Raw genomic sequence first — 23,629 nt, 5'->3', positions numbered from 1 at the left:
AAACAAGGAATAATACGCCAGACACGTTTTAACATAAATGTTTATTAAAAATAATAATATCAAAAGCAAATTTCAAACCAGCAATCTAATGTGAAATTGCAGTAGATATATTGGATAACACTATTTAGGCGTATATAGGTATACACGTTATTTAAAAACGACTATAAGTGTTATACTACGACACAAAGTGTTTACCAGCTCAGTGGCCTGAGAGGAGAGTGTCCGCCCTGAGACTGGGAGGTCGTGGGTTCAAACCCCTGCCGAGTCATACCAGTGACTATAACAATGGTACCCATTTCTTCCTTGCTTGGCACTCAGTGGAAGGGGTTGAAATGGGGCCCCCCCCTGCTGCTCACTTATACTCCGGTGCGACCTACAGTCCGAAAATTACGGTAAGTTCAAAAATATCAGAGGAAGTGATAAACAACTGAGGTGATTTGGTTGCATAAGCAAGCCTAACCCTAAGCACAGCAAAAGCGAGAGCAAGCCAAACCCAAACCCTAACCCTAAGCACAGCAAGAGCTCTGGTCGAGTGGTTAACGCCATTGCCTTCAATCAAATGAAAATATTTGTATCGATAGTTCATCCTGAGAGGAATTGTTCTTGCAAAAATTCTGCGGCCGTTGCAGTGCTCCCGTGGACTCATTTTCAATTCAGTTGTTAAGAAACACCACACCGTTGCACAGAGACAATTCTTGAGTCATATCAAATAAATCATTTTCAAACGGGTCCAACCAAGTTTTTCCGGTGGCACCTGTATATGATAACTAGTGTTGGCTGGTGAGTGAAGGATCCGTTCAAAAAGAACGAATCTTTTCAGTGAACGAGAGTGAACGAATCACTTCCTAAGAAAACGCAGTCAGGCCTCAGTCCAGCCAGATTTGAACACTGAACCTCACAACTGTGAGGGAGAGATACCACGAGGACCGCATGAACTAATTTATTTACACAGTCTGATTTATTATTGTTATTTTGAAACATTCACAAAAACAACAAAACACGAGTTTATAATCATCAAGTTTTCTTTTTATACATATATATTTTTAAAAAGTCACAGGGCAGTGACATCACCATAAATAATGTACAGTATAGCAGCTCCAATAATAAACATCTTGTGACAGGCATTAATAAACAATATCTACATTCAGAGCATGAAGGGAATAAGTTACCGCTATACAAGTCACCTCTGATTATGACACTTTTGTAGATTTTAGTGTACATGAAATCCACAGATGGAAAAATATTCTAATGACAGAGAAGGACAAACAAAGTAGTACAAAAATAAGATATTAGAAGATAAAGTGAGTACAGCAACATTTGTGTTTGTGTTGCATTTCTTACAAATAAATATGTAATACAGCAGCAAAATAAGCTGTTTGTAATTGTCACTTTAAAATGTGCTCTTGCAGTAGAATTACTGTAAAAATCCTATGAATAACACACCCATGCTTAATACCCCACAGGCACCCTTAAAAAGTTATTTTTTTCTCTTGTGTATAATAAATCCCCCCAGATATGCTGATATCTTTTATTATCAGAGTGAATCATATGAATGAATATATTTTCAAAACATACCAATAAAGTGTAAATGCTTATAAATCCAGGTTTTAAACAATGTTTTTCTCCCATATCTATGATTACGGTCATTGAAGGGATTCAAATCTTGCTCATGCACTTAAGCAATTTTAGCACGCTATTTTTTTTTCTTGACATTGTTTTTAAATCTTTTAACTCTGTAATTGCTTTCAAATGTCTTCCTTAATTATAGTATGTAAAACACTGTAAAAAATGTGCTAAAAATCTGTGATTTTTACAAGCCCTTGGTACTGGCCATTGTACGAGTAAACATTTAAACGATATTTAAGATTTTCATTGCTTATTAAAGCCTCCTTGGTTTTAGATTTTTGTTTTTTGCAAAAGACAGGTGCTTTTCACTGGATTTTACAGTAATTCATGTGTGATGTAATAGGGGTGGTCCACTTCCACCATTAGATGCATTAACTGAGATCAGTCCTGCTGGCCCACTTCCATCAATAGATGCATTAACTGAGATCAGTCCCGCTAACCCGTTACATCTATAACATCACCGTTCCATACAGTAATACTGTACGCCATTAAAATAGACTATGTTCCTCCAGTTTAGGGTGCAGGATGCTTGTATGTGGATGAGTGAAAAGATGCTGGTTTTAATGGTAGCTATCAATGTTAACACATACGGACACTACAGCCACAAGACATTTCAGGAGAGAGGGAGTGGCGTGGGTACACATGAGGGAGGTGCTGGCCAGCTCAGGATTTGATGTCCGTAAAAGGCGTGCAGGTTTCGCTGCAACTGGATGACGTGCTGAGGTGTCCTGATCCACTGCCTTCTGTTTCGACACACCCACAGAGAAGAGTGATTGATTGTAGGATGTGAAATTTAAAGCTTTGAAAACAATGTACAGTAGATGTGATTGTTGGCCTTTCAGGTTTAATTAACACAAAACTATGGCAGTTACCATTGATTTGTCCATCCTTCTAATTGGCACCATGCTTGTGCATGTCTACCACTAAACAAAAACATCTTGGCTGGATCATTATTGGTATTCATCATTCATTCCTATATCATTATTCACAGATATTTTCTTTCTGTCCATCTGTGTTGAGTTACTCGAGTACCTGAGCTGGTGAGTGACTGGCATGACTTGGACTTTGCAATGAGGGTAACCAAATTTGCAGTGGCCATCCAGCCCTCTGTGGAGGTGTTCAGGTTACGAACTAACCTGCAACACACACATCCAGATAAGCATTACGTGTGAATCGGATGGACACTTGAAGATGGCAAGTCTGACTCACCACTGTCCATTCTCCCCCTCCTTCAGTAACTCCACTACATCGCCGCTTTTCACCGCTAGCTCTTGGGTGGAACCCTCGTAGTCGCCCGTCGCCGTGTATTTACCAGTGCACTGTTTGCAAAGATATAAAGTATTATTGTAAGCAGATCCTTTTTCTGTTCTTTAATGAAGATCATCCACCTGCCCGCCCGCCCACTGTGAGACGGACATGCTGACCAGCCCTAAAGAAGACTAGGTATGATTAAGCATGGGTGCATAAATCTGCTCAAGTCTCACCAGCTTCTTGGGGCTCTCGTCCTCTGGGTCAGAGTTGAGAGGATCCTCCCCGCTGGAGTAGCCGTCCTGCTCTTCCGACGCACCCATCGAGAGAGAAGACTTGTTCCAGCCTGTGGGTAGAGAAGAGGAAGCAGAACGCAGGGCGTGTGGTTTAAGAAAAGTGTGACCTGCAGTTAGATTGACATAAAAAAAGAAAGAACCTAATCCAACAAGTCGCAACGCATTTCTATCATGTGCAGCAGTGTTACTTATTTAAGCCAATGACTACACCAACAAGATGAAAGGTATAAATAAGCTGGTGCTGTGCACGTGTGCAATGTTTAACAAAGTGACATCATCCACCAGCATCTGAGAAAACACAGTCAATGACACTCCTTGCAGGTGTGTGGATGGATGCACCAAAAACGGAGGGTACCTTTAAAGCCGAACGGCGTCGGGTCACTCTGCCGCTTAGTCTTGTGATCCGGGCTGGTCGGGGATCCTAAAAATGTCCCAAAAGCAGTTTGAGTGTCAGAGCAAGAAAGACCAGGTAGGTAGGGAAGCACCTAAGCAAGCACATGTGATGTGATAATTGACTGCAATTTTTCCTACTCTATTTGGTTACAGTGTGAAGCACAGGTGGGAGCATCCAAGAACGTCACTGGGCACGATTGGGATTATATCTAAACCACTATTCCGCAACACACTGGGTGAGAAGAGCTCACGTGTAAATCAATATAGGCCGAATGCTGAAGATTGTCTTTCAGGGACAATTCATATTATTTTGCCATTAACGTGTCACATCTGCGGCGGGAAAAGCACAGAGAACTGCACTGAACGACGCTACTAATGCTGCTATGTGATACCTGGACACAGCAGAATGGTGATGGGCAAGGTGAAACTTTTATCATCTGTGCTCGGCGGCTCTGCGGAGGCAAGCATGCAGTGTTGGACGGCACAATGATAAACTAACTCTTTCATTATTTTGCCTAGAAGATTTTTATGGCATTTATTGTTAAATATGTGGGGGAGAATGTAAAATGCAGTAAATTATTATTGCAGGGGGTATCTAGAAACATTTAATAATTAGTTTCCAAGGTGATGACGAAATATTCGTCATTTCACAAGGCAGTCCAGAAAGAGGTCGGTTATGTGTTGCGCTTCAACTTGTCGGATCTGTCGACTTAATTAGGCGTAAAAGTATTTTTCACAACTCCTTAATTGCACGACTTGTAAATAAATGTCAAACTTGCCACAATCGGTGTGATGTTCTGACATGAGCTGCAGTTACCTTTCTGAGCTTTGAGGTTACTGAAGCCCTGTAAAGTAAAGCGCTTTTTAGCCGCGGCGCTTCGGTCTGAGGTAGGGCTTGTGGCTCTCTCTTCCGACCCAGAGGGGAATGCAAGAGGAACAGGCAGACAATACAAAAATAGAGGAAAGACGCAAGGTAAGTCAAAAGACACTCAAAGGGAGGAAAGGTGAGGGGAAGACAAGAATGAGACAAAGAAAGTGGAAATAAAAGTGCAATTAGCATGCAAGAAACGGTCCCAAAAGGTCACCTTTTCCTGCTGACTTTGGTGAAGGAGTGGAATAAGCATTGAAGCCGCAGTGCTCTGCTTTCCTCTCGTCTCCTTTCTTCAAACTTCTCTGGCCCATCTTGAAGGGACTGCCGCTGAGGAGAAGTCAAGAATTTAGGCCTGGAGAACATGCCTTTTCATCAAGCTCAAAAAACAATATACCTTTGATTCTCTGCTCCAACTGCCACTGGGGGGCCTTGCGTAGCTTGATCTGGCGCCCTCTGCTGACTTGCTTCTGAACAAAATTGAAGAATTAACATTTCTTGTAGCGACTAGTGTGCCGTGAGAGATCATCAGGGGTGCCGTGGGAATTAGAAAATTTAAGTCAATTGTTATTAAGATGGCAGAGGGTACAATAGACCCGTATTTATTCGGCTGCTGCTATTCGGACAACAGCATACTCTTCATATAAATATTTACTGTTACTGAGTTTTCTTTTTAGCATCGGTTAGTTATGTAGAAATCTGGTCCGTCGTAACTTGACAATTCGCATCAGCGTTTTACTTCAACAATCGTCGTAACACACAATGGGAGAAAAATTTCCAAGGAAATTCCCAAAGTTATAATCACTGAACGCTACATTCACCTCTGCATGCTTCCAGTTGAGTTGTCAAAACTTTCCTGATCTCCTTCACCCAGGTTGTTTTCACTTCAGCTGTCGGTGCCTGACATTTCAAGAGCAACAAAAGCTTGAAAATTGTGTACATTTCTCCGTTTTGTTAGTTCTTAGGATGTCATCAAACGTATCATGCCTGCACAATGTAGACCTCTTCTCTGGAGTTACACCAGATTTCAAACTTCTTGTTATCTCCCTTCGCACTTTCAGTGATCCCCACAACGTTCATCTGTCAAGACAAGCAACCACGAGAAATTTCAAATCAAGCAAATCCAAAAGCGACTGCATCCAAAACCAAGAGGTGCTCACGCTGAGTGACTGCTTGAAGCTGTAGGAAGGAGCCTTCTCGTAACCCTCCCCGCTCTCCTCCCTCCGCTTACAGAAGAGCAGGGCCTTCTCGTGCAGGAAGATGTGTCTTTGCATGGGCTTGAAGCGGGCCAGGTCCTTGACCTTGGCGTGGCCTTTCTTGTGTTCCGTCCACACGCTGAAGGAGCCCTGCATCAGCAGCTTGCCCAACTCACTCAGGTTGCCCTGGTAAAGGAAAGACAGAATGGGAATTTCATTTGAGTCTTCTAAAGCCACGTTTCCATCAAGCGAGTCAGTTTAATTCAGCATGGTGTGCTTAGGAAAATAAATTCGGATGTTTCCACCGTAGGGTGTGATGTCTCAATTATTGATATTTCCTGGCCTAACGTCAATAAATAACATTCTCACTTTACAAAAGTCTCACTATTTCCTCTTTGGGAAATAACAGTTGGTGCTCACTTAGAGGCTACAACAAATACCTTCCCCTCTGACATCACATTATTACCAAAACAACTTTGCAATAATGTAAATGTATAATTATTTCACGATACTAAAAATAATATTTATACTAAAATAAGATAACATATGAAAATGATTTATTATCTCTATTCAAACGATATAAAATATATTGGCAATTGTTTTGTTAAATATTTAACAGATTTAAGGGATTAAATGCATGCCATTTTTTTTTTTTTTTATCCTTGCTCTTTATTGGTCTTTGTCTCACTTCATATCCTGTAATGGCGATGAGGTGCATGGAGTCATTGACAGCCTTAAGTATGCCCAAAATTGATGTCAGAGCTTCTTGCAGGTCGTCCGTACCCTCACAGCCTTTACTGTACTTCAACATTTCCTGCAGAAAGAAAAAAAATAATACAAATCACCTCCCACATTTTTACCACAACAAATCTAGTTTGAGGCTAATAGACATGTTACCTTTAACAGCAGTTGGTATTTGGTTATTCTCTGTACAGGCTTAAGCAAATAGGAATCCAAGCCAAGCTTGTGCTCCAGCTTTTTTTGACACTCCTGGTGAAGATTGTGAAATAAAGATGTCAAACACTCAAGCAAAGAATAAACGCATGCATGTGTTGACAGTACCTGGAAGAAGATGGAGTCGGAGCACTGTCTCCAGAGACTTTCGGAGCGAGGTTTGTTGTGACAGTACTTCTCATAGATTTGCAGGTCTGTCATCTAAGCGAGGAGAGATAAAGTGTGTTAAAGAAATGTTCAAGAAGAACTCAGGTTTTCCACCTTTTGCTCACCCTTTCCAGGAAACATCTCCCAACTAGCTCTGGACAGTCTGCATACAGTTCTAACTCCCTGAGAAACGTCCTGGAAAACAAATGGATGACTATTGTTGATAAATATATATTTTTTGCACTTTACTAGTATTTTGGAGGACAATGAAAAGTCTTAAATCAAATGCCCATTTTGGGAAAACAGGCAAAAATATGGACAAGTCTAGCTCAAAAACATGGTCTAATTAAAATTTTCTGTAACTTTGGATTTTCTTGGCTAAACTAAATAAATTTTGATGATAACGAGAGATTGCAAGTTAGTGTACTATTATTATAGGGCCATTTCATTTGGCTTATCATTAACAACTAGAGGACGGTTCTTCACCTCTTGTGGAAGTGGTAGATTTCTGGCATGTTGCCAAACAAAACCTCCTTTTTGTTCTGTAAATGTGGGGGGATAAGGTGCGCCATGGCTGCGTTATCCATCTCAGAGGCATAACCCTGCCATAAAGAAAAACTCAATTAATACCACAAACAGATGCTGGACACGTGTTGTGGGGTGCTTAAATGAATGAACCTGTAAGACACACAGCAGCTCCTCAACATAAGCCCTCTCCGTTTCCAGCAGCTCGTTCATAACGTGCCTGCAGACAGGGAAGTGACTTTGTAAATTTGCAGCAGCCACGTGCAAGTGAAGGGAAGAACTCAAATTGTCATTAAATTCGTCCATAGTGTCTTCTGGTGACTTACCTCCTGAGCACTGCCAGGTTCTCCTCCTCCTCTGACAAAGAGCCGTGTCTGCGTTTATCCTCTCCATTCAGTAAGTGCCTGTCTCCCTTTGGGCAAATAAAAATATTAGACATTAACACACTTTATATCGATAAAATCATGACTTAACTCACTTTGTCACAGCTTTCATTGTTGTTTCCCTCAGAGTGACTTCTATCCAGTTTACCTCGGTGTGCTGAGGCAGGAAATGGGGATAGATTCACAACACAAATATATTGTGGAGGTTTAGAAAAAGAAAATATGAAGTGTTTATTGCTGCTAGAAACACGTCGAGACTGACCAGGTGAGCTGAGAGGTGATTTAATGAAGGCTTCAGGTCTGGGAGCGACCGGCTGTACTGGCCTGGTCTGCTTGGCTGCGAGCTTGTTCAGGCTGACCCTCCTCTTGTCAAACATCTCCTGCATTGACACCTGCTTTTGGAGCACCTTCTCCACTTGTTCCTGTTTTATCAGTGAGAAGAGCGTCAATGTCCCATTCAAACATCAATTTGGTTTCTAACACCAGTGGGTACCCTGAGCTGCTGGTCAAGCACTGCCTCATAATCCGCCCAGATGCTATTGGGATCAGACAGTCTGTCTCGGCCTGCGTCTGCCAGGAACCCCTCCAGCTCCTGCAGAGCTGACTCAGCCCCCTCATGGGACTGACACTTGTCCACAGGCTGAGAAGCCAGCAGGTAAATGCCATCATCGCACCACTTGGAAGCCTGTAGAGGATTGTGAGAATGAACACATGAAAACAATCCCCTGTGTGTGTTCAACGTAGCACAGGTGTTACTCACCCTCTCCAAGCAGTGATGCAACTCTCGGACTTTGAGGAGCAGCTCCTTCTTAGCCTTCAAGTTGTCATTCAGCTCCTGACAGAGCGCTCGTAGCTCGTTGCTTTTCGGCACAATGGAATCCTGAGCGTAGTGATTCTTCTGAATGAGGTCATCACCTTCACCGGCCAAAGCCAAAGCTCTGTCCAATGCCTCCTGTGGACCACAAACAAAGGTCTGTGAATCTTTATAGGAGCACAGGAACCATTGATTAGACTATCTGTTTGAAATGGAAGAAGAAGCATTAATGAACGTAAACAACAAACAAACAAATAAATAAACTGGCTCTACCAAGTGAGCCCCGTAGTTAACTTTATAAGATGCGGTCATTGTTCTGTTCAGCGTCTTCATCACTTACACTGACTCTCTCCTCGTAGATGGTGAGATCACTGAGGATATGGTCAGCGTGGTTGTGGCTAATCCCCACCTCAGAGAAAGCGGCCAGTTTCTCTGACAACTGATCCAGCAGAAGCCTCACCTATGTCACCAAAACACATTCAAAATGAGTAAGAGAAACCCTCAACACTGCTAGTTGATTTGATCAACTAACCTCCTTGTAGTCATCCTCAAAGTGGCGCAGTTGGAGACACTGCTCCAGTTTGGCTCTGTGCTTGGCCCAGAACTCGTCAAAAGCTCTTTCTGTCTCGTCCAACTGAGACAGCAGTCTGGGTAGAGGGGGCAGAGAAGGAGGCGGTGGTGGTGGTGGAAAAGTTAGACAACTAAGCTGGAATGCTGACTGGGCGTTTTAGAGAGCCTAATGACAGTTGACAGGAGAGTTTGAGTCTTGAGGGTGCTTGTGTGCCCAGAAAAAACACACACACCATTACCAGTTCAGCTTCAACAAAAACAAGAGAGCAAGCAACTACGTCTTTCCTCTTCGGCCCTCAATGAAAAAACAACTAAATGTGTGACCCAAAAAAAGATGGATAAAAACATTTTTGGCATTACAAAGCAATTTCCCACCTTTGCACAGTTGCCAGGTTTTCCAGTTCATCCTGGTTCATGTTATGGTCAGGGTTGCGCATCAGAGGTTCATTGATGCTCTCCAAAAGCCTGCTGCCTTGGCTGAGAGCCACCAGCAGATCATCCTGGACAAGCACACAACACATTGACAATCAACAACACCACAAGTTGACCTTAATGACAAATCAAGACTCACCTTCATCTGATCTTTCTTGCAGCCGTGAGCACTGAGGAGGAGGGTGGTGGCCTGGGTCTCATTGGGGAGTTCGGTTTCAGCCAGCTCAGCGCCAAATGACTGCAGGGCCTGGGCCATCTTCTTTACCATCAACGCAAAGCCCTCGATAGCCTGCCACCACAATAAACGAGATCTGTGCCAGAAATCTCGACAGCTTGCGGAGACGTTTGTGCTTTTTCATGGTCATTTGCTGCCATGTCTATAATACTATACCTCAGTTCTAGGTAGAATACTGCTGCCTGTCTTGAGATTGTCACTCTTGGAAAAGAGACTTTTAATCTTATTTGAACTCATTTCTCCTGTTTAAAAAATTGTACAATAGATGTAAAATATTTGACTTAATTTAAAAAAAAAAAAAAAGACTGACTGCATTTAACTTAGTCGATACCAAAATATAACATGAAATCCTCTAGTTAATAATTGGTTATAGTAGTCTATACTAGATTAATGAAAAATAGAAGATGTCTCATATCTCACATCTCACCTGTCCTATCATATGTGAGTTAAGCAAGTATATACGTAGCTCATCCGATAATGCAATAGAGTTTTGTGTTATAATAAGTCCAGATCCAGAATTGCTTCAGAAGCTACAGGAAAATCGTGGTCTGACTCTCCATGCTTTAAAAAAAAAAAAGTGTGTTAATTCATATATTACATACGGTGCGGTGAGCGATCCACTTCTCATGACAGTAGGCCTGCGTTCCCCCGAGTTCCTGGCTCAGCTGTGTGTGGTCAATGTAGGAGTGAAGCTCACTCACCGAGCTAAGCATGATCACCTGAAAACAGAACGACAAATTGTGACCTCTCCACTCATAGTGCAAAGGTGAAAAAGGTGAAAGACAGGCACGTACAGGCACTTTCATTTTAAACTCATCCTTGTTGAACTTGAAGAGGATGTCAGAGAGTGTACGTTGGAAGAGAGTGGTGGGCCTCAGGACCAGAACCAGCTGGAGGTTTCCAGGGAATGCACCCTGGGTTGATTGAGAGCCAAGAAAAGAGCTGAATCAAAAATCTCCCTTGAAAAAGACAATAAGGCTTAATTTCCAAAATTGATTAGATGGCATTTAGTAGAGACCAGACGAAACTGACTTAAAACAACCTTCATAATATTAACACCAACATATATCAGACAGGTCATTAAGCCCGTCACCACCAGCCGAGAAGTGCAGATAAAGCTGATTTAATTCAAAATAAGCAAACATCTTTCATGAGTGTCTTCAGAGGGCAGCTTTGGTGGTAAAAGGTCACCCCCTGTTTCATCAAACAAAATTGATTGATTCAACCTGAAACAAAAACAATGCTATCGGAACATTTGAAACCAGTGAGAGGCTGGTATAGGTGGGGGTAGGGGCGTTAAGATAGAAGGGCCAATAAAGCTCTTATTATGATGATGTCACTTTCCCATAACATCGTTCTTTAAAGGCAATTCATCATCGGTGGTAATAAATCAGAGGAAGTGGAAATGGAAGAAAGCAATACCTAAATAATACCTGAAGGGATGAACATAATCCATCCCAAAGGTCAACAACTAATACAGTTTTCTGATCGGTTGAAAAAGGACCCTTTTTTTTTCTCCAGAGAAAACAATAGAAAGGAAATTATTTATTACAGAGGTGGCGATGAACCCATAATTCTGATGACCAGTGTGAGACACAGTGACAAATGTGAGGGAGGATTACTTCCTGGAAGGTGAATCACTTCACATAAAGGACAAAATATGCTGATTTTTTTACGAGACATGTCGTAATTGCTAGTTCTATGTCTATCATCGCATTTTGGCTTTGTGGTATTAATCCTTCACTGAATTAAAGTCTCACAAGACACATGAAATTCCAAATTATAGTGCCACAGCTGCTGCTTTTGTCTCTGACACTTTCACAGCTTGAAACCACAAATATCTTTTTGCACTGGAAAAGGTAAAAGTGGTCCAATAATTACCATGACGGGCTACATTAGTGGATGGCACCCCAAGGGACACAAATGGACTCATGCTGGAGCAGTTAGCAGTACGCCTGTCTTACAGAGGTAGGGGTAGACATTCAAAAAACAAAGAAGCCACCAGCTGAGTCAACTCACCGCAATCCGAAGCAGGGTCCCTTTGACGGCCGCCCATCGGTCCTGCCGCCGATCGATGACGAGGATGAAGCCCACGTCCGTTGATGGCAAACTGGCAGACACACAATGAGGAAAAATCCATTAATAGAGGAAAGGTAACTGCAAAAAAAAATAGTTCAGATGAAAAACCAGCAAGCGCTGTTTTCCTTTGTGAGATAAGTGATGAAGCCACGTTGTGTTATTGTGTGGCTCTTATCTTTTAAGACAGGGACGTACCTCCCTGTGCCCACCCTCCACCATGGGTGGTCTCTCTGCTGGATACTTTCTAGTCACTCACATCCTACCAGTATATATTGGGAATAACAGTAACTCTAAAGTACATCTGCTCATTGCGGTAAATAAAATGAGCAGCCCCGAAGCCAAACTGATGCGGTAGAGCTGAATCAGTTGCAAAGGTACTATAGACCCCAGAGTCCAAATAGTGCTCAGGCTAAGCCCCACCCCTTCAGCCCAATGCCATCCAGTAGGTGATGGAGGCTGCTAAATGTGAGCCAAGATTGGTGCAAAGGGATGAGTAGTTCTCGTAAGCAGAGGGTGATTGTTAACAGATATGAGGCTCCAGTAAACAAGGTTTTATGGTTATGGTACACCCACTGGCCTCAGCCCTGGGTATATACAATATATGAAAAATAAATAATAATTCTCACTTCTAATTGACGCTAAAAAGATGTACCGAAGTCAAATTCTGCATCAGAGCCGTCTCTATATTTTTTTTCCCCTAAACTAAGGCACATCTATTTACCGAGTCATGATATGTACTTGGATATGAAGTACACCCAAATAAAATTCATCAGCTGATCCACTGATCATTCTTTAAACAAGCAGGTCACGCTGGACAGTATTAGACAACAGCCCCGGAGAAAGCTGACATGTGACTGTTCGTTTTTAGAATGGCCTGAAAGCTCGTCACACCCGTGATGAACAGTAACCTTTGAAATCAAACACTCAATGTAAAATTATACAACACACTCAAATACAATTAAAGACTAAAATGATTGCATAACACTAGCCTGTAAATGAAGGAATATTTAGGATTATGGTGGTCTCACACATTTACCCCTCCCCTATGACCTCATTCAGTACCCCAGTGGATGTCACCCTGCAAAAGACTGATAACCACCCTGGATTGTGACTGATTATTTCAGGGCTCATGATCATTTTTTTCCTTGTACTGTAAACTCTGCAATATAGCACAACTTTCAGACAATGCAAAGAAAAGAGAATGGCCCTTTAGTTACATGTTTTTATCGCTTTACTTTTTCCCAAGGAACAGATTGAATATAAAAGTAGCTTTTGTTTGGTATTTAAAAAAATTGTCTTTTCACTAAAAGTGTTAAATAAACAGAATGGAATAATTTAAAATGTGTGTGTGATTATATTAAATAATCAGTTTAAATGTTTTAAATGTTCTCCCTGAATATTCATGTTTGGCATTTGCAAATTCATCTATTTGTGGATTTTTGGGAACTTATCCCCCCCACCTATTTGGGGAAATACCAGATCTTGATCATATTTGATTTTTTTTTTGGTATTCGATTCCGCACTCATATGCAATACTCAGTGCTGCCCAAAATGTTGCGTAATACAGTGAAGGCACTCAACTCTTACCTGTATGTATACGATAAACCCCCAAAATAAATGTTTACTTTAAAAACATCAATAAAATAATCTTAGTGAGTAAAATGATTGATTAGTGTGCTCACCTGGGTACACTTGTCAGGTACGTAAGCACATTGTGAAACTCTCTGTCGGTGATCTCACTGAAGGCTGGGAATTCCGGGAACACAATGATGGGGCTGCCGTTGTCTCCTCTGCCTCCTGAGCAAGAGCAAGATACAGTATATGAAACCATACATACAAGACCTATGGACAATTTGGAGCTGTCAATTAGCCTATGATGCATGTTTTTGGAATGTGGGAGGAAATTGGAGCACCCGAAAAAAGCCCAGGCACATTGACAACATGCAAACTACCCACTAACAGGGGTGTCAAACTTTTTTTTTTTTGTAGTCATAGCTTCTTTCATCGCTGGTGCTGTGTGATGACAATCAGCATTTTTTTTCTGCAAGCTGTCTCACTGCCTGCGTTAAACAGCTGCTCCGTCAGCGCATGTGCCTGGAATATCAATCCACCGGCTTGTCCATTCTTTCTTCCTGTCGCTATGGCAACAGCAAGCACGCGGTCATGGTCCTAATCAAGTCTGTGAAATGGTTCCCAACACTTCCTCAAGGTTGCCAAGGGAGCAGTGATGTAGGAAAAGGCTTGCAGTTATTATATATTGCATGAGTGTGCATACAACATATATGAACTGTGTTTGTCGAGTGATTAAGTAGGAAAAAAGTCATGTACTGTGTTTTGCTTGGTGCCCAAAAGAGATGAGGAAGAAGACAGTGACATTTGAATGGCAAATAACTGCCAAGCAAAAAATAGGTCACAGGAAATAATAAATGCAAAATAAAGCTGACGCATGAGTTGGACGGAAAAACTGCATCACTGAAATATGGGAGCTGGAGAAAATTCAGAAATGATAAAAACTCTACAACCTTAAACATTTAAACTAAAAAAAAAAAAAAGAATCGGTTGATACAGTAAATATTTGATTTTGTCTGTTCAATATTTTGGTGTAACTGTAATAAGCAGTTTAGAAAATGGATGGCTATCTGTTTCATTGAACTGTAATCTTGGCTATGGTTAGTGGGGCAATACAAAACTAAAGCAATTGAGCCACAAAAGGAGAAAATGCAAGTTCAAGTACCAGACACACACAATGAGTCGTGAATGAGTCACCTGAAAGAAAAGCAAATTGTCTCCTGAGTTCAGGAGTGATGTCAGCAGCACGAAGAGGGCTGCTGTCCAATTGCATGATCTCATCTGGAAGGAAGAGAGACAAAAATTGCAATTAAAATTAGAAACAATCTTTCTGCATTTGCCATCTGTCTATGGCTAAGTCAGCCTACCACATAAGACCATTAATGTTAAACCTTTTTTTTCGTGTTTGTGGGATGAAGACTGAGAGAGAGAAAAGAAGAAGCAAACAGATCGATAGCCTAACGATCTGTGGTCAAACGAGAGGATGACACAATGCTTCGGGCCGGAATTTGGTCCATATATAAGGTGCACAGGACTATAAGGCTCACTGTTGGCTTTAGAGAAGATTTGAGGTTTTTAGGTGCGCCTTATAGTCTGGAGAATACGGTATTAAAATGCAAACATTATTGACGAAGACCACTACAGTTGCGCAAAATAAACGCTAATAAATCTCATACACGTCAGATACAAAGCTGAGTTTGGGGTCAGGGGTGGGACATGGTTATTGATAAGGAACAGACATTTGAGGAACAGCTTCTATTTCCTCTTTCTTTATACTGTGACCTCCAGCGAGGGTGTGCACGCAGTGAACAAAGCATCCTGGATGTGGAAATGAGACAAGACGAACGGCCTGGGCTCTGATGTTTGTAACTTGGTATAAAGCAGGCCTGCCTCATGGACGATAATGGCCGCTTGTTGCCCGAGGTGACGGGACATCTGCATCATACTCATGGGCCCAGCACACGCTTGCTTATGGACTCAGTCACACAACCACACCTCAGCCTCAGGTGACTCCCACACACCAAATCCAAACACACACACACTCAGCTTTGTCTAAAAAAAAAAAATCCCCCTTTTTATGTCATTTTTATGTTTTTTTTTTTTAAGAAATAAAAATTAATATACCCAAATTATTATCATAATTTATACATTTTAAATGTTTGTTGGTCAAGTTTGCTAAAACTATAATATTACTATCGTAACGTTTTACAACTTCAAAACAGTGAAAACATTTAACATAAATAATACTACAACATGGAAACTACAAGGAGGGTAAAAAAATTGCCTATACATTAGATTGATGTTCTTTAAAATATCCTTGCAACTTCAAAATAGCTTGAATAAATACAGAATAGAGTCAAGTGCCACTTGTTGAGCTTTAACACCACTTGCCATTCATCCTTCAAAAAGCCTCGAGCCTCAAGAACAGGAATGAGAACGTTACAAGTGAAACTGCTCCACTATGCCGGGAGTGTCGGCTTTCAGACTTCTTTGTAACTTTTCTCATCACTAAGTATCAGTGATGTCACAAAGACCTTGTAAGATGCAGCAATTAATTAAGTAGCATTATTATCTTCGTAAGGGCAGGATTCTTGTATTAGGGTCTAATTAAGATTAATGCAAATGTCCAGTGATTTTCTTTTTTTTTACAGGTCACAAAGTGCTCCACATAAATAAATATCACACAAAAAACATAATTCAAATAATACTGCTAACACATGACAACACAAACAAGCAACCGTTATTTCACACTGCCATTGAACCACTTAAAGACGCACGCATGCACGACAGCTGCTGTTTAAGGGACTAATGTTCTTTGACGAGCTTAACGGCGAGGATTAGCGTCCCGCTCACGTTTGTCGGAGACTGACGAGTCAAACGTTAGTAGGTCACAGTTACAAACGTAGACCGCCTGCCACCACTGACACACTTTCAACAGGTGCCCAATTGCATGCAGTAATCTGGTCCGGAGTAGACCAAAAAACATTTAAATTAATAATAATCAATAATGATGATGATTAAGACAGGGCCCACTCAATGCTCTCCAATATGGAAGACCTCAAACGGGAGGTGGTGGGGGAGGCAAAAGAAGCAAATTCACGCACATTGAGGGAGAGCTTTGTCAATAAGCCATCAAGGGACACAATATTAGGCACACTTGGTCCAATACAAGCTGTGTCCAAAATAATCCATCTTGGAAAGTTATCAATGCTCCCATGTTAAATTTGATTCTGAATTTTATCCAATTAACAAGTCGGTGGGTGTGCAATCAAAGCAGCATGCTCTCAATGTGACTATCAATCATATTAAGACTTGTTTTTAACACTCGTATGAAAGTTACAGATGTTAAAATGCCACTTAAAAACATTGCCAGTACAAATCAGACAACACAGGGAGGAAAATACACCTACCACACAACCAGTGGCAGTAACAGGATAATCTGGAGTATTTTTCAACCTCCTCTAGGGAGATGCACACATGATCCCAGCTCTCCTCTACAGGCTGCAGACACACGAGCAATGATCCACTCCAATGCTGTTCGGATCCGGAATCAACCTCCATATTACTTTCTTCTTTTCTCCTCCGTCGTTTCTTCCCATTAGCACTACGCGTCATGACAAATCCGTCAAGCTCCCGTCTCTTCGCTAGCTCAACCAATCCCACAGTACTCTGCAGCCCCGAATCCACTTCATTGCAAAAACCAGAATCCAAGTCAAGATCCACAAAGGAGCCTGAATCTGACACCTTCCCTGCTTCCATCCTGCTGCTCCAGGCTTGTTGACTGCACTTCATCACAACAGGTAGCCCCTCATTCAGACGCCCTCCCCACCCCTCGTCTCCACATTCATACTACAACAGTGTGTGCTTCTCAGTCCTACCTCAAGTTACCTTCTCTATGGCAGACAAAAGCTACCTTGTAGAGCTCAAACCTTCCCTTCCGCCCCCAGATAACGAATAGCTGGGTACCTCTTCCTCTAAAAAGACAATTAACTGACCACACCCAGCTGAGCAGATCACTGACAACTCACACTAACCCGCCACAATACTAGTTACATAATCTCTAAAGATTTAAGGGGAACAAATGAATGAATGACCTTGTTAAACACAAATTAAAACCTGGTTATCATGGAATTCAAACTCTAATTGCTTTAAAAAAAACAAAATCTATTTGACAAACTGATTTGATTTTTCGTTCTCATAATGGATCTCTTTATATGATTTATATTTTAAATGTTTAGTGTAGTTGCTTAGCACTAGAAAACAAAGTTCTATGTTTAGTGTAGTTGGTTGGCACGAGAAAACAAAGTTCTATTTGTTGGTTTCTGTTATCTTCAAACTGTTTGCTGAAGTAACATGGTCAGGTGGTCAGTGTACACTGTTCCACTTGGCTGCATTATCTCAGGGGATGTGGACCTGAAATTACAAAGCCTCCATTCTGACAGGCCCATTTGAATCCCCCTTTAACCATTCACAGACTCTAACCATTCGAAACCCCCGGCCTTGTTTACACCCCTCAAAAGATTCCATTATCACGAACTCTCCGAGTTCTCATTCTAAAGTCACACTCAAAGAAAAGCCCTGTTACTCGACTGCAATGCAACAATTAAAGCTCAGTGACTTGTATGGAAGATACAGTGCACTCCAAAGTCAGCTGGAAAGTTTAAACAAGGCTTGGTTATAACATTAAAAATATGTCGCCATGCTTGCATGTGTGTGTGTGTGTGTGTGTGTGTTCACAGGGATTTGGTTTGCCACAGCACACATCAGGTTATCAGTGCAATAAACATCGAGTAAGTAAACACCAACACGTTCAAAGGCATTGCACGATAATCATCGGCTGAATTGAATATGATCCTTAGACACATTGTCACAATTTCTGGCTCCAAAACTGCATTGACATGTAAAAAAAATGGCTAACATGATATTAAAGGGGAAGTCAACCCAAAAAAATTTGTTTACGATAATATGTTGTGTGTGCCCCCACTAGTCTAAATGCAGCATTCTGAATCATATTAAGTTTGTGAAATATGAGTTAAGCAGAAAAATTACCTTTTTTCTTTTGTGTCTCAGGAGGTGGCCATTTTGCCACTTGCTGTCGACTGAAAATGACATCACGGTTGCTGACAACCAATCACTGCTCAGCTTCAAAAACTGGAGAGCTGTGATTGGTTGTGACGTGAGATATGAAATGCCATGATGTCATTTAGAGTCGACAGCAAATGTGAAAATGTCCGCACGATGAGATGGATAAAAACAGGTGTTAGGGTTAGGGTTTGTGTTAGGCTTAGGCTTGCTCTGCCTGTGCTTAGGGTTAGGGTTAGGGTTTGTGTTAGGCTTAGGCTTGCTCTGGCTGTGCTTAGGGTTCGGCTTGCTCTTGCTGTGCTTAGGGTTAGGGTTAGCCTTGTGTGATAGACATTTTAGACACATTTACATTTCAGGCTCCAAAACTGCATATGAATGTGAATAATGGACCTCACGTACACAAATAATTTGTAGTTAAAAACTGTCTGATGTCATTGTTCCAAGAAAAATAAAGTCAAACTGCACCGAGCCGGTAAAAAGTCTAATTTTCCATTTCTTTGGAAAATAGTAATTACAAGAAAAGCGAGTTTTATTCCTGAGAATTTTTTTTCTATTGACAGCATAAAAAAACAGACCCAAGATGTCGTCTTCCCTCACACACAAATGTATTTTTCCAAGGAGAAACTAACCTTAAATATTTAAGAATGACCTTGAACAGAAAATAATAGCCGTATATGTTCATTTTGCACTGGAAACTATCGACCAGTAACTTACAAAAGTAGCACAAGTAAAATGTCAGCATTTCTTTCACTCACGTCGCTTAAGGGTTACCATTGGAATCGTATTTTCCCATTTAGAAGCATTCCTCTTGGTTTTCCTCACCATTCTTTCCGCCCTCTGTCTCGCATGGACCACAGGAGGTCTCAAAGTGGAAACACTGAGCCCAATAGAACACCAAGCTTTCCCCTTGCCTTCCAAGCAGCGGCTGTGCTTGCGGCAAAAAGCAAATGACAGGAATAAGCGCTGTGCTGCTGCTCAGATTTGTATACTGGTAGCGTTTGTTGATGCTCAGCCCTCCCTCCCGCACACACACACACACGCACACACATTTTGGGTGAAGAAAGAAGGAAGCCAACATGGGAAATAAAAGAATGAAGTTTTGCCCGGTGATGCTAACTAATATTTACAGCACACTCGCAATTTTGCAAAGAACACCTAATGTAGTGAGTACAAAATGTATTTGTGCAATACTCTAAGCAGCATATTGCGTTCAAAGTGTTTTGATTAACTAATTTATAATACATAAAGCTTTCACACTTTTTCAAACCCAGCCAAAAAAACGGACAAAATCCTTGACCAAATAGGATACCAAACATCAAGATATGTTAAGAGTTCCCAATGAAAGCGGACTGTAACCTCGGCCCTGACACCACTTCAAAGTTTTGAAGAAATCATTTTTGCCCAATTCTGACGAACAAATAACGGTCAAACCAGACCGTATTTTTTTGACAACTATTAAAAAACAAACTAGCTGGCTGGAAAGAAACAAAGAAACACCTCTTGCCTTGCACATTTTTTCTTCATAATCATGCTAACAAACTAAGTTGTGCAATAAGTCAACCAAAAAAATCTCATAAAATTGCTAAATAAACGATTAACAAATGAAAAATAACTTCTAGTGTTGCATCAAGGCAAATCATCTCTTAAGTACCATATGAATACTGTATTTTGCCATATGGAAAATCCGACTGAATTCTCACAGCACATTAAAGCAGACATGAGTAGATCAACAACCACATATGCTCTTTTCCTAACTAAACTAACCATTTACACCACCAGTTTTTACTAGTACCACTAAAGATTACCAGTACACAAAAAACATCCCATCCTCTTACCATCCCACTCTCTCCAGGAATTCTTACGACTGGCTGGACTGAAAGGAAAAGAAGAGCCCAATCCCGAGATGTCCAAGTTCTGGATCAGAAGACTGAGCCGGTTCATGATCCGGTACGACGCCTCGCCGCCTTCCCGCAAGAACTCGTGCAGAGACATTTGGACAGTTTCAAACTCTCGTACAAACTTTCAGCGCAGGCATAAGAAGGATCCTGGAAGGGTTCACTTCTGGGATTGTACAGGATCAGACAGACATGCATGCATCCTGCGATGGTGAGACCTCCACGGTGCACCCCTCACTGAACCGGCTTCTTCGGCAGATCCACATTGGGGATTTCATGCAAAGCTGGCAGGTTTAAATTGCTGAGTCACTGCACTGCACAACGTCTGCATGCAGTCACGCTACAAGCAAGAATAGATCTTCTGCACGCTCACAGACCTCATTGCAAGTGTAACGATTGACAGCCGCATAGGTTTCCCAGCTGGAGGAAACCAGCAGCCGTTGGGGCACAAATCCCCTTCTGTTGCTTGGGCTAATTATATTCTTCCACCCCTCTACTAATCTGCCTCGGCTTTCCACACCACAATGTCTTACCAGATACTCCAACTTACTTCCAGTACTCCACAGCCAAGATCAGCTTTAAAGTTTAAAAACACTGATGTTTGCTATGCTTGGGCTGTTGCGTGAACCAATATTTGTCCAGGAAGGGAGGGAGGGAGTATGCAAAGTTGGACATTGTGTATTTGCTTTGTTGCGTGCTCAAAGCTGCTGAACTAAATTCAGACAACGGTTTGCCAAGTTGACAACCATGCAAACTTGGTGCTGACTCATTCTGCCTTTTTTTGCCAATCTTACTTCTAAAGTGCGGCTGTCTTTAGTCAAAATTGAGAGATTCAGTTCAATGTAAAAAAAAAAAATGATTTGCTTTTTTTAGTCAAAGCATGCTGTTGGCTAATATACAGTACAATAAAAGTTGCATTAAAACTGCAACTGGGCCAAACTGAATGTCACCTGTAGCATTGGCAACAATTTGACCCTGACTATAATTATTTCATTTGGGAAAACAATTTTCAAGCCGCCAATGCATTTGTACAACATTCTACAAAGTGCAAAGACTTTCAAAAGAGTGTGCCGAGGTTTTAAACTTCCTTACGACTTAACACATCAATAAACTCTTCCCTGAATCTCTTTGGGCGTACTCTCATGCTCGCTCCTGTCTCGTGAGATCATCGTTAGCTCGTCTTTTGCTCTCGCCATCCAGCCAAGGCACAACCTCGTCACCATTGTCTCTAACAACCATTGCATGCGGGTAATGCAGGGATGGGGAACCTTGGGCCTACCAGAGAATTCACTTTAATTCAAAAAGAAAATAAACACCCATGTAGGGGATCTTTTCGAAACACCAGGCTCATCTATTCAACAGAAGCAGTATAGTTGAATTACCGTTCCTCTAATATCTAGTCCGCCTACTCACTGCTAGTTGATCAACATAAGTGGAGGATTGCTGTTAGACATCAGGACTTCTCTTCGCTTCACTCATCTCATTAAACATGTGGCTTCATTTAATTATTTCATCCCTGACCTGTTTTAAAACAGGTACTCCTCTTCTGCCCGCTTTGTATGTTTCCAGTCTGCTATTCTTCATGGATCAGGGCCAATGTAAGCAGGGAGGAGGAGTCCCAGTATTATGTGTCGCTATCACTTCCAGAAAATATCACATTATTCGAGCAAATAATCCTCCATAATTGTGTGTTGGATTTTGTCACGCATTATCAGGAGCATTAGTTCCAGCCGGAGATAATGACAGTGTATTCTATCAATTGAAAGCAAATATTGTCAACAAAAGATACAAAAATAATATTCAAATGAGTGTAATAAAAGCCATTAGTTATGATGTATTTAGTAAAATAAGCAACAACCTACAAATACACTAACTTAATGTTTTTCCCTCTTAATAAGCACCTGACAGTATTATCATCTTTGCAAAGGAAGATTTTTTTTTTTTTTTCTTCTTTTACGGTTGCTATGATGCACCTCATGGCACAGTGCAGGTATAATCGATGTTGTGACTGATGGGCGTGTGCAGGCTAGAATCTCGTAGGGTTCATCACCATCTAATTCAATACTTTCCCGCATTGCAGTCGTTAAAATCGTTAAAATAGACCTTTGACCACCAAACTGGAATTCAGACTGTATCGACACATCTTGTTTCTTTGTTTTCCTCCTACAGGTAATAAAATGTAGGTCATGATGTCATATTGACAAACCCTGACAATTACGTCTATTGTCACATTTTTAAAATGCTTTATTCCTCTTTTTCAGGGTTAAATTTGAAACCAGCAAGAATGTCCTTGTGTGGGTGTGTGTAGTTGTGGCCCACCTATACTCCTGGTGACCGTCGTCAGCCTCTCCAGCAGTTCCCCCACGTCCATCTCCTCTGTTTTCATCCACAAGATCATCCTCCAGAGGGGCAGTGGGAGACCAGCAGCCCAGCAAGGAGAAGCTTTCCTGGGAAGAAGAGACAGCTTGCCTGCTTTTACCACACGGTTCCTCGGAGAGATTGGTGCGGTGATGTTATGGGGTGTGGGGGATGGGGGTGGGAGGGAGAAGGGGATGCAGCGGAATCAGAAGGCTCTAACCCGAGATGTGTATTCCTGGTAGCGGTCTTATATGAAACATGGATGCCGAGGGTGTATGTAAAGGGGGATGATGGAGGCCTCCTTGGATGCTGATGCTGCCTCACACAGCCTAGGCTGCCAGGACACGTCCTCGGCCAGGGGCAGTCGGGAAAGGGAGGATGCCCGAGAAGGCGGGGAGGAGCTGGAGCAGGATGATGATGATGCAGCCTCGTTCTCGCACATCGGTGACTCGCGTGATGCTGCAAACCAGTGCAAACAATGGCTGGGGGAGGAGAGGCAGAGGTTAGGCGCACTCGGATACACAAGCAGTGATACAATAGTGACACCTTGTGTGCAAAACATGGAGTTGCATCAAGACATCAAACAAGAACTCAAGTAGCTACTCACCAGTGACAAGAACCAAATTGTGCCGTATTCAAAATGCTAGTTTTATATAAAAATTCACTGAAGCAAACATTTCTGCCTCGAAACGGTGCACTTACACAATGGAATAATTAATAGGATATTTGATTTTAATAAGATGTGTTCGTGACAGCTGTAGTTATTATTAATAATTCATGTCATTCATCTATGTAAGACACTATAATCACGTGAATGATTTCTCACAATACGAGGGAAAGGGTTAAATACAACGTGCAACACTTTATTTCTATTTACTAAATCTCCACCATTATTTGGATTTTTAAATGATCACTTATAGACTAATCCTGGAACATCACAATGCCCCATCAGTGAAGAA

At 41.6% G+C, this 23,629-nt stretch overlaps 1 protein-coding gene and 2 long non-coding RNA genes across 17 annotated transcripts; 2 read left to right on the top strand and 1 right to left on the bottom strand.

Moving 5' to 3' along the window:
* Positions 1-936: 936 nt before the first annotated feature.
* mcf2lb (mcf.2 cell line derived transforming sequence-like b) lies at positions 937-23,006 on the bottom strand. Of its 14 annotated transcripts, none has more exons than XM_088382556.1 (33): positions 22,891-23,006; positions 22,632-22,759; positions 14,533-14,616; positions 13,449-13,563; positions 11,707-11,797; positions 10,482-10,601; positions 10,290-10,406; positions 9,592-9,741; positions 9,396-9,520; positions 8,983-9,097; positions 8,791-8,910; positions 8,397-8,588; positions 8,130-8,321; positions 7,899-8,058; positions 7,732-7,793; positions 7,580-7,665; positions 7,407-7,473; positions 7,215-7,330; positions 6,854-6,923; positions 6,525-6,782; positions 6,316-6,441; positions 5,592-5,813; positions 5,419-5,511; positions 5,253-5,331; positions 4,829-4,901; positions 4,649-4,761; positions 4,381-4,470; positions 3,956-4,015; positions 3,526-3,591; positions 3,111-3,220; positions 2,836-2,945; positions 2,659-2,762; positions 937-2,369 (listed from the first exon to the last, which is right to left on the bottom strand). In XM_088382556.1, the coding sequence occupies exons 2-33, from the start codon at positions 22,708-22,710 to the stop codon at positions 2,290-2,292; spliced, it is 3,645 nt and encodes a 1,214-aa protein (XP_088238682.1). In that variant the 5' UTR covers positions 22,711-22,759; positions 22,891-23,006; the 3' UTR covers positions 937-2,289. The 14 variants fall into 14 exon arrangements, with proteins under 14 accessions (XP_088238682.1, XP_088238683.1, XP_088238694.1 ...); XM_088382557.1 differs by having other exon boundaries at positions 4,829-4,898; XM_088382568.1 differs by lacking the exon at positions 3,956-4,015 and having other exon boundaries at positions 6,525-6,617; positions 6,690-6,782.
* LOC148393971 (uncharacterized) lies at positions 11,094-12,295 on the top strand. 2 transcript variants are annotated; one of them, XR_015859765.1, is made up of 4 exons: positions 11,094-11,319; positions 11,512-11,655; positions 11,722-11,840; positions 11,950-12,295. It is a non-coding gene; the product is annotated as an uncharacterized LOC148393971 (long non-coding RNA). The 2 variants fall into 2 exon arrangements; XR_015859764.1 differs by having other exon boundaries at positions 11,719-11,840.
* LOC148393970 (uncharacterized) lies at positions 16,812-21,339 on the top strand. Its single transcript, XR_015859766.1, has 3 exons — positions 16,812-17,135; positions 20,270-20,364; positions 20,449-21,339. It is a non-coding gene; the product is annotated as an uncharacterized LOC148393970 (long non-coding RNA).
* Positions 23,007-23,629: the final 623 nt, after the last annotated feature.

Source organism: Syngnathus floridae, chromosome 8, assembly GCF_059516105.1.
Source record: "Syngnathus floridae isolate MCC-2025c chromosome 8, RoL_Sflo_1.0, whole genome shotgun sequence".
In the NCBI taxonomy this organism is placed as follows: domain Eukaryota; kingdom Metazoa; phylum Chordata; class Actinopteri; order Syngnathiformes; family Syngnathidae; genus Syngnathus; species Syngnathus floridae.
Note: the sequence above shows the minus strand (reverse complement) of the source record. Positions and strands in the feature narration are given on the sequence as shown.

Bases quoted from the DNA above. Each gene is read 5' to 3' on its own strand.
- mcf2lb (XM_088382559.1), bottom strand. From the start codon at position 17,127: ATGAAGTGCAGTCAACAAGCCTGGAGCAGCAGGATGGAAGCAGGGAAG. The intron at 9,521-9,591 runs GTGAGTCTTGAT...GTGCTTGTCCAG, and splicing joins GCAAGAAAGATCAGATGAAG to GATGATCTGCTGGTGGCTCT. The intron at 5,332-5,418 runs GCATGATACGTT...TTGAAATGTCAG, and splicing joins AAGAGGTCTACATTGTGCAG to GCACCGACAGCTGAAGTGAA.